The sequence below is a fragment of the Argentina silus genome (genome assembly GCF_951799395.1).
Source record: "Argentina silus genome assembly, chromosome: 2".
In the NCBI taxonomy this organism is placed as follows: Eukaryota; Metazoa; Chordata; class Actinopteri; order Argentiniformes; family Argentinidae; genus Argentina; species Argentina silus.
Genome location: NC_139656.1, coordinates 33,141,424 through 33,151,453, shown reverse-complemented (window position 1 = coordinate 33,151,453; position 10,030 = coordinate 33,141,424). Strand labels below are relative to the sequence as shown.

Sequence of the window (10,030 nt, the reverse complement as noted above, 5' to 3'; positions counted from 1 at the left end):
AGCAGAGGAGCCTCCTCAGGCATTCTACCCACACACAGTGGGGTCCACCCTGGGTGTGATGACACTGGGGAAGGGACACTTTCCCGAGGCCCAGTGCGACACAGACCAGGGGGGGAGGCTGGTGGAGGTGGAAATCGGAGGATGGGGCTCATTGTAATGCATGGAACAGAACGAGGAACGGTATCCAACACAGAGCCCGTCCTCCGATGCCCACCTCCACCAGCCTCCCCTGATCTGCACGGCTCCACACGTGTGTCATGCCATTCCTTCATTCCGTTCCATGCATTACAATGAGCCCGTCCTCCGATTTCTACCTCCACCAGCCTCCGCTGGTGCAGAACCACCAGGAGGATGTCTTGGTTGGAAGTCACCCAGAGAGGTGTTTGAGGGTGACAGAGGAGGTGAGGGGATTCCACAGGTGGATGGGGACTTCTGGCAGGTGATTTGTCAGAACATGAAACAAAAGCATGCAATCGGCATGCAACTTTGGCGAACGGGGGACTTTTGCAAGACTTAAAACGACGTGATCCCAGGACACAGTGGACTCTCCGCATATGCGACGGCTTGGAACTGTGGTTGGATTGGTGCCGTGAGCCGTGCAGACCAGGGGAGGCTGGTGGAGGTGGTCAATCGGAGGACGGGGCTCATTGTGATGCATGGAACGGAATGAAGAATGGTATCAAACGCACCGTTCCGTATTCCTTTCCATGCATTACAATGAGCCCGTCCTCCGATGTCTACCTCCACCAGCCTCCCCTGATGCAGATAACCCAGAGCTAGTAAAACTGGATGTTTGATCCAGGCGTACTGAGCTGCGTTGTCTAACTGTAACATCTGTCCAATGTGTGTCACTTTTCACAAACGGTTATTAGACTGAATGAGGCGATGCCTCCTACCTGTCTCTGTCAAAATGGATGTTTCTGCTCAATAAATGTTTCATGAGTTTCATTATTGTGTATTTATAGAGAGGCCGCCACTCACTAAATCAGTGCAGAACGGAGACAACACAACAAAACAGTCTTCAACTTCTGAGCTCTGAAGTGGAGCTTCCCCAGACAGACCAACTCATCAAACGTATCGTATGAAAGCGAGACACCCATCTCAACACTAACCCAATCTTGTTAGCTTATCTGCCGCCGTGTGTAATTCTCTTTTGAAAGCATTAGAAGACAGAACATGGGCGACAGAAGATAACGACCACAGCATATCACAGAATTAATTAATTGGGGTATGATAAGGAGGGGGAGGCGGGGGGGACAGTTGAGAGTGTAACACACTCCCCCACATGGCATGTAACTTCCTGTGAAACTTGAGAATGGCACTGGGACTAAAGCAATAACACAACAAGATTATCTTTAATCGTGTTGATGATGGAAATGACTATGGCATGCGAGTATGAACATGATTCAGTTACTCATCTGTTCATCCCTCGACGGTGTGCTTGCCAATATTGCAATTTAATGGCTGGAGGCTGAGATTAGTCAGTTGTACAATAGGACAGGGATTATATGTTGTGTTAAGCCCTGTGTAAAGAACACCTTGTAGAGGTGCCTCTTTCATTAGTACAGACCAGGGGAGGCCGGTGGAGGTAGAAATCAGAGGACGGGCTCAATGCAGTGCACTGAATGGAATGAGGCATGGTGTTAAACGTGTGTGCAGGGTGGTCATTTATGGAACAGGTCTACTTCGCGTCATAATTCACCACACGCCTGCTGAAGTGTGAACGACATCTCCGAAATCCCTCTCCCTGTGACTCATCTCCCCGGCGCCCTAACGACGTCCCTAACGACGTCCCTAACGACCTCCTCACGACTCCAACGACCTCCGCCGCCGGCTCAGTCTATGTTTAGACCACGAGCCTATGACATCATCTCTGGCTACAGTGCACCTGTTAGTGCGCATCAAGGCGACGTCCCTGCAGGACTGACCCCAATATGTCCACCGCCGCCCCCTCGGTGCCCCCCCCCCCCCCCCAACCCTCACCCCCCCCCGGTGGCCCCCTCAGGCCCTGCCACCTCCACTCACCATGCCTTCCATTAGAGGCTGACAGCTCAGCCTGGCTGTTTCACAGCGGGGCCCCCCCTCGTGTGGCAGGCCCTCTCGTGTGGCAGGTTAGCAGGTAATTACCAGGCTGAAAGGTTATGAGCAGAGCAGTTCTGTCACACCGCCTCTTGTCCCCGGTCCTAGTGAATCACAACCCCTAGGGACTACTTGTCATGTAGGGTATTAGTCACACCAGCGACAACGGCCTCCACAGAGGAAACAGGACAGAGAGACGGACAGGCAGGCAGGCAGGCAGGCAGGAACGACTGCGGTGGGGTTTTATTGCTGCTGTGAGATGAAGGCGATACCGTTCTGTGCTGTGTCGGTGTTCCATTCCGTTAGCGTTTCGGAGTGACTTCTTGCACAGCCTGCGTGATAACAACTGTCTTCTGTCTCCTCGCCGTTACATATGACTAATGCTTCTATTAGGCTGTTTCTCTCGTGTGCTAAAACGGCGTGCTTCATCGTGACCCATTTCTGCAAATATATTCCAGATAAGAGTTAGATTAAAGCCTACGCCGGGTAAAAAAAGACTGAAAAAGTTTATTATCCTAGCAGGATTCAATTTACATTTTTTGGTTCCATTTCGCTTTTCTTCCCAGGCTCCTATCTCTCTCTCTCTCTCTCTCTCTCTCTGTCTCTCTCTCTCTCTGTGTCTCTCTCTCTCTCTGTCTCTCTCTCTGTCTCTCTCTGTGTCTCTCTCTCTCTCTGTCTCTCTCTCTCTCTCTGTGTCTCTCTCTCTCTGTGTCTCTCTCTCTCTCTGTCTCTCTCTCTCTCTCTGTGTCTCTCTCTCTCTGTGTCTCTGTGTATCTCTCTCTCTCTGTGTCTCTCTCTCTCTGTGTCTCTCTCTCTCTTTGTCTCTCGTTCTCTTTCATACTGTCTGAAGTTCATATCTCCTCATATCCAGAGCGTTGGCAGTACTACACAGAAGGTGTGTTGTTGAGTTGGGGAAGTGCACCATGACTGACAGATGACATGCAGATGTGGGCTTGTTCGTCCGGCACCGACGGACGGGATCTCATACAAAAGGGGGCAGCTGTGATTCCAGGCCTCATGCTCTGGATGACTTGGTTCACGCTGCCCAGGGCTAAGATGTCACAGTGTGCTGATGGGGAAGGAATCGCTTCACAGCGTTTACATACGGAGGCCAGGGGAGGCTGGTGGAGGCAGACATCGGAGGACAGACTGATTGTCATATATGGAATGGCATGAGGAATGGCAGCAAACACGTGCCTGTGTTTGATACCATTCCTCATTCCGTTCCATGCATTACAATGAGCCCGTCCTCCGATTTCTACCTCCACCAGCCTCCCCTGGTGTAGATAGACCCATTACCCAGTTCTCCCTGTCTTACTGGAACTTTAGGTAGAAGTTTAATTTCAACATGGAGTCTCTGATCCACATGCTGAACCCTGAAGTCAGTCGGTAGACATTTAATTACTGTTTTCTGTACAATTATCTTTTATTGTGTAAACCCCCCCCTCGCCCCTGACCCCACCTGACCTCAGCTGCACTCAAAATAATGACCAGCATTCTACGTTGTCCTTTGCCTGGGTCAAATGCATGTGGGTCAGGGGAGGCTGGTGGAGGTAGAAACCTCAGATGTCGACCTCCACCAGCCTCCCCTGATGCTGTGACAGTGATTAACAATTGTGTTCCTATCAGGATGGTGTCGTCAGGTCGGGTGAACCCTGGAGTCCATTACCGCAGAAAATGACACTGTCTCTCAGATATTCACCTTTAATTTTCAAGCACAGTTCATTTGTGACCTCAACACATTAGACTTCGTGGCCTAAATCAAATCCACAACATTAAAAAAGGCAGATTATAATAGAATAATATTAAAATGGCACACAATGTTATCATTATCACCCTGAGAAAACCCAAAGCACCAAAAACTTACAGTGGCAGTCCACAAGAACACAGTCCTGTCACAAAGGCACCTTCATACAGTATAACGCCATGTAAACAGAGTTAGGCATCACATTTCACAGGTCCTATTGACAAACCCTGACAGGGGGGCGAACGAATTTAAACAACACAGCGCTGTTAAGTGGCTCCTTTCAATGACAACGTTGTTTTTTGGTTTCGATTTTTGGGGGCGGACGGGGGTGGGGGGTTGGTTCTAGAATTCTATGGGTTGTGAAACATCAATGGAATGCTTTCAATCAAAGCCCTTCGAAATGGGAGAGGCCAGCACAGCTGACAGTTCCCCTGCAGAATTCACCTTAACCTTTTGCTTTGGTACCATCCATTAGTTTAGTAAAGGACATCATGAATGCATTCACTGCTATTCAGGGGCTTTCAGTCCGGCTCCACAACCACAGGAGTGAATGAAGCCCAAGTAAACCAATCAACAGGAGAATGTGACAGCATTTTAGAGGCATTAACACTCTGGGTTCATAAAGAAATGAGGTTACACCCCCACCCCCACCCCCACACACACACAACATCTCATATGTTTATTTCGCTGTCAAAATAAAACAGATTAAGAAGGTGTCCTTTCGGTTTAATAGAGAAGAGAAGTCGGAGTGTCCTTCAGGAGGTACAATGGAAAGCAGCTATTAGTGCAATCACTTATCTCACAGACACAGACGCACAGGCACAGGCACACGCACAGGCACAGACACAGACGCACAGGCACAGACACAGACACAGGCACAGACACAGACGCACAGGCACAGGCACAGGCACAGACGCACAGGCACAGGCACAGACACAGACACAGACACAGACACAGACACAGACACAGAGCACTGTGGAATGGAGCTAATGTTCCCCACTATTGAAGTGTGCTGTTCAAAGTCCTCCAGTAAGTCAGAGGGTGCCAAGACAGGCAGTATATCAGCCTCTTAATCATGTTCTGTCTGGAGGATTGGTTCTTACTGCAGATTGATTGAAAGAGAGTAATTAGCAATACTGTCGTACCAACAACATCATCCTTGGAAATTCAATCATACCTCAAGCGTGCACACGTGTGCATACACGCACAAGCACACGCACACACACACGCAGGCACACGCACGCGCAGGGAACAGAACGATCACAACATAAGCTTGTTTAGTACGTACAGCGCACACTGCATACTGCGTTTCCCTCAGTGAAGCTAACGCAGGCTAATAGCCGTAGGCTGGCGATGGAACCTGAATGGTGTTCAATGGCCGTGTAATGGTCGTGTGTATTAGCATAGCGGGAATGGGGTTATTACACAGATGTGTACAGCAGGAATCATGTATTGTACACATACCATTCGGTGTGACACGACTGGAGTAATTATTTAAGTATTTATTTGACCTCTGTCCTGGAATTAACCAATCGGATGTTTGGACTCATAAAGTGTAATTGTCCCTCTGAATAGTAGCCAACACCTGACAGGCCCGGCAGATAACTCTGACAACGATTTACCCGGCAACAGCCCCACCCGCTGGAAAGACAACAGTATTACCCTTCACAGTATTACCCCCAACTTCATACATGGTCGGCCAACTCGTACCGGTCATTTTCCGTTTCAATACATCGTAACCCAAGTCACTGTCACTGAAGTGAATATCACAACACGTTATTGATTAGGAGGATACAACCAGATAATCATTCAACCACATCAAACCTGGATTGTGGTCAAAGTAGTAAACAAAGTATTACAACTTGTACCTTTCAGAAGATACATTAAATGACACAAAGGGGCACGCACGCACGCACACACCCAAAAAAGTTGTTAACAATAAAGTTGTTAACTGTCTTATTATTACAAATGCATTGCATCAGTTACATTACTGTATATAACAATGTAATAACGATGCCCATATGAGATGAAGGCTGTCTGTCTGTTAGTTCAAATCCCTGTCTGTCTGTCAGCCAGTCTGTCTGTCTGTTGAAATCGCTGTCTGTCTGTCTGCCAGTCTGTCTGTCTGTTGAAATCGCTGTCTGTCTGTCTGTGTGCCAGTCTACCAGTCTGTCTGTCTGTCTGTCTGTCTGTCAGTTGAAATCCCTGTCTGCCTGTCTGTCAGACAGACAGGCAGGCAGACAGGCAGACTGGCGCACAGGCAGACAGACAGACAGACAGGCAGGCAGACAGTCTGTCTGCCTGCCTGTGCGCCAGTCTACCAGCCTGTCAGTCTGTCTGTTGAAATCCCTGTCTGTCTGTCAGTCTGTCTGTCTGTTGAAATCCCTGTCTGTCAGTCTATCAGTCTGAGTCACAATAAATCTCTCCATTCAAACACAACCATCCCAATCTCTCACTGCAGCGCCACCCAACAGGCCGGCCCTCTGTGTACCACACCACCGCTTCACTGCAACAGTCAACAACGCCTGCCCTCCCACTCTCCCGCCATCCAACAACACTGCTCTCACACCGCTGCTGCAGCCCAACTTCATTGTATTTAATTAAAACAGAGGCAGTGTGAACGCCACAAACAACACAGCTCCTTCACTGGGTGAACTGTCCCTTTAATGAGGGTGAGGGAGGCTGGAGCTACATGTCATACACAGAGCTGCTGTGGGAGCCGGGCCCTAGCATGGCAACACACACCTCATCAGGCTCCTCCTGGCCGCCCCCACCACTCCCACTCCCCCCCTCCTCCTCCTTCTTCTTCACCTCCACCTCCTCCTCCTCTTTCCGCTGCTCCTCCACACACTCCAACAGTGGATGGACTGACACCTGGATATCCATGATGTTTTCACAGGCTTTTCCACGCCCGCCCTGCTCCTGCTCCTGCTCCTGCTCCACTAACAGTGGGACCGGGACCTCACAGGCATCACCCCCCCCCACGGCTCCCCCCTCTATAGCCCTCTGCTCGACAGGGTGCATCATCTCCTCCACGTAGGCCCGGCAGTTGAGGATGAGCGGGGGCAGAGGGACACTCCGGGCCAGCTCCTCCATGTGCCGGGCAAACTCCATGGTCTTGAACTGAGTCACCTTGGCCAGCTCTAGAGTCTTGGCTGAAAATGCAATACAACTTAATTAGTCCAGACAATACAATAGAATACAACTTTATTTGTCCTGACAACACAATCCAATTCTATTAGTCCACACACTTCAATACAACTTTATTAGTCCAGACAATAGCAATAAAATGTTATTAATCCGGACAATTCAACAACATTTTATCAGTCCATAATGTTGAACTGTCACCATGGAAACTTTTACTTTGCTTTGTGCCTTTATTGACTTTTTTGCGTTATCCTCTATGAGTGTATCGTACTGGCTTAGCCGTGGTGTTGTGGCTGTACATCTTTACTCCCCTCCCCCCTCCCGGTCCCCCCCCCGCCATAGACCCACCGGTGGTAATGATGGGGATGCGTTTGGCGATCTCCAGGGCCTTCTGCAGCTTCTCGGCTCCCTCGGTGCGGAAGAAGTCGTTGATGGCCTTCTCCGTCTTCTTCAGGTGGCTGCTGACCATGCAGAGGCGCGTGACGTTGAGGATCATGATGATGGTGAAGGTGATGAGACACACGATGACGTAGTACAGCCCCAGGCCGCTGTGGACAGAAGGAGGTCATTAGCCTCGTTTCTCGACAGCGGTGCCAGAGCGTGCAGAGGCTTACTCGCGGCCAGTCAGTGCCCAGAAGCCAGACGCTTCGATCTAGTCGAGTTAACAAGCCCGTTTGAGTTTCCACAGCCGGGCTTTCTAGTCCCGCCCTGTATGATCTCCAATTCGAACTATGGACACACTAGCAACACATACAATCCTCTGGTTTCCCAACAGGTTCCAATAACTTCTGTACAACTGTATTTCTTAAAAGCGCTACTCAAATCCATTCGATTGTGTAGTTACAGCGAGCTAACTGTCAATTATGCCTGCCTGCCAGCCACCAAGTTTGCTCGCCAACAAAAGCACTTGGAATATCCCACCCTTCCTCTCAACCTCATAAGGACCAGGAGGGTAGAGGGGGGTAAAAGCCAGAGTTTGAACACCTGATAGGCCTGGAGTAACTGATAAGCCCTGTTAAAGCCCGGGAGGGACTGTGGAAAAGCAATTGCCCTTGGCACACACGGTGTAAACCCCGCTGTGGCAAGCCAGAGAACGATCACTGAGACAGCCAGAGAGGTCAATGACCACTAGAACAGTGAGCCGGGTACATGAAGAGGCTATCTGAAAACAGGGAATGTGTGACTCATTGGTAGTGAATGATGTTTACATGCCGGTCTACCTGGTTGACCTTGTACTTTCGGGTCCATGAGATAAAGATGAACCGCCAGAGCTGTGAACGCATAATGTTATTTCTGACTTTCTGATAAGCAGCAGAAACTGGATGGGTTTTTCGGCTATAGAGCCTTCATTAGCATAAGCTGTGTGTGTACACCCCCATAGAGCCTTCATCATCATTACCTGTGTGTGTACACCCCCATAGAGCCTTCATCATCATTACCTGTGTGTGTACACCCCCATAGAGCCTTCATCATCATTACCTGTGTGTGTACACCCCCATAGAGCCTTCATCATCATTACCTGTGTGTACACCCCCATAGAGCCTTCATCATCATTACCTGTGTGTGTACACCCTCATAGAGCCTTCATCATCATTACCTGTGTGTGTACACCCCCATAGAGCCTTCATCATCATTACCTGTGTGTGTACACCCCCATAGAGCCTTCATCATCATTACCTGTGTGTACACCCCCATAGAGCCTTCATCATCATTACCTGTGTGTGTACACCCTCATAGAGCCTTCATCATCATTACCTGTGTGTGTACACCCCCATAGAGCCTTCATCATCATTACCTGTGTGTGTACGCCACTCGGAGGGTGATGGTGTAGTTGGATCTCCTTGTAGAGCTGGATGCGACACAGGTGTATCTGCCTCTGTCTTCAAAGGAGACCGCTGTGATGTTCAGAACCCCCTCCTCCATGATCAGCCATTTACCACCTGGAAGAGGGGAAAAGAGCTATTGTAGAAACCGCAATGCACCGCTCTGCTGGACAGTTTACTGTTTCACACACTTGACACTTTTAACCATGTCAAATCATACCCTTTGATGATAATTATTATTATTATTATTTTTTAAATCACCACATGTTTAGGCCTATTCATTTTGGTTTCGTACACTTTCAAATGTATCAATTCAATGTCATGAGCTCACTGGAGGGATGTTTACATTCAGGTCAGCTGCTTAAATACTCACCACTCTCTTCCTCATCCAGAACGTGTCCTTTGGAGTTGTACCACTGGATGTCATCGTGACTTCCCGTCACATTGCATTCGACCAGCGTGCTGGCTCCCTCCTTCACCACGATGTCCCGGAGGGAGGGCAGACGAGCCAGGCGCTGCACGGTCACCGGGAGGCTGTCCGGGGCTGCTGCGGCTGCTGCAGCCGCCGCGGTGGTGGTGGTGGTGGCGGTGGTGGTGGTGGTGGTGGTGGTCTCTTCTGCTCGTCCACAGGCAAGGACGAGTGTGATGATAATGGTAGACACACAACTTCTAAAGAATGTGCCTGTGTGCGGTTGCTCTGGCGACATGTTGCGGCGCAGTGCAGGCTGAAGTTCACCTCCAGACCAGGTGTTCTAAAGCCTGTCGAACAGGAAAGGAGGAGAAAGTTAAGGAGCTCCGACGAGCTTCTCACAGGTGGAACATCACAGGCTGCTGGCGACAGCTACGTACAATCTGTGCATAACTTTCTAAGACAATGATAAGTATACATGATAAGAACCAAAACACCTCATGACTTATATGATGAACAAAACTATTAGTATGTTGTCATTTTAGCTGGATAAGTACGTTTTGTACATAGCAGGTAGGTAGCTAGCTAGCGTTTGTTTTGGTTACTCTGTCACTTACACACCTGTTGCTGGTTGGCAAGAAGAAAGCCCTGAACATAATCCTAGGTTTGATTTTAAGAACACTTGATTCGAATAAGATGAGATCTCCTAATAACAACGAACTTTTGCTCACTTGTTGTTGCTACGTATCTACTGTACTAAAGAGAGGGTCACTTCCGCGTTCATCTGACAGTAGGCGTGGTCACCTGGCATCGAAGTTGTCCACT

The 10,030-nt window shown here is 49.3% G+C and overlaps 1 protein-coding gene across 3 annotated transcripts in view; it reads right to left on the bottom strand.

Moving 5' to 3' along the window:
• The window catches only part of LOC310801050 (microfibril-associated glycoprotein 3-like), a 76,888-nt gene extending 66,928 nt beyond the window's left edge, over window positions 1–9,960 (bottom strand). The window contains exons 1-6 of one of the 3 annotated variants that reach the window (XR_014554101.1): window positions 9,827–9,960; window positions 9,170–9,555; window positions 8,769–8,913; window positions 7,322–7,521; window positions 6,152–6,981; window positions 3,774–6,075 (exon numbers count right to left, since the gene is read on the bottom strand). Coding sequence is in view for 1 of the 3 variants with exons in the window: in XM_083665000.1 (XP_083521126.1) it covers window positions 6,515–6,981; window positions 7,322–7,521; window positions 8,769–8,913; window positions 9,170–9,503 (1,146 nt within the window). In the remaining 2 variants the exon portion in view is untranslated. Of the gene's footprint in view, window positions 1–3,773; window positions 6,982–7,321; window positions 7,522–8,768; window positions 8,914–9,169; window positions 9,556–9,826 lie in introns of those variants that run through there. The other 2 variants (XR_014554100.1, XM_083665000.1) reach the window with 2 other exon arrangements.
• Between the last annotated feature and the right edge of the window lie 70 nt (window positions 9,961–10,030).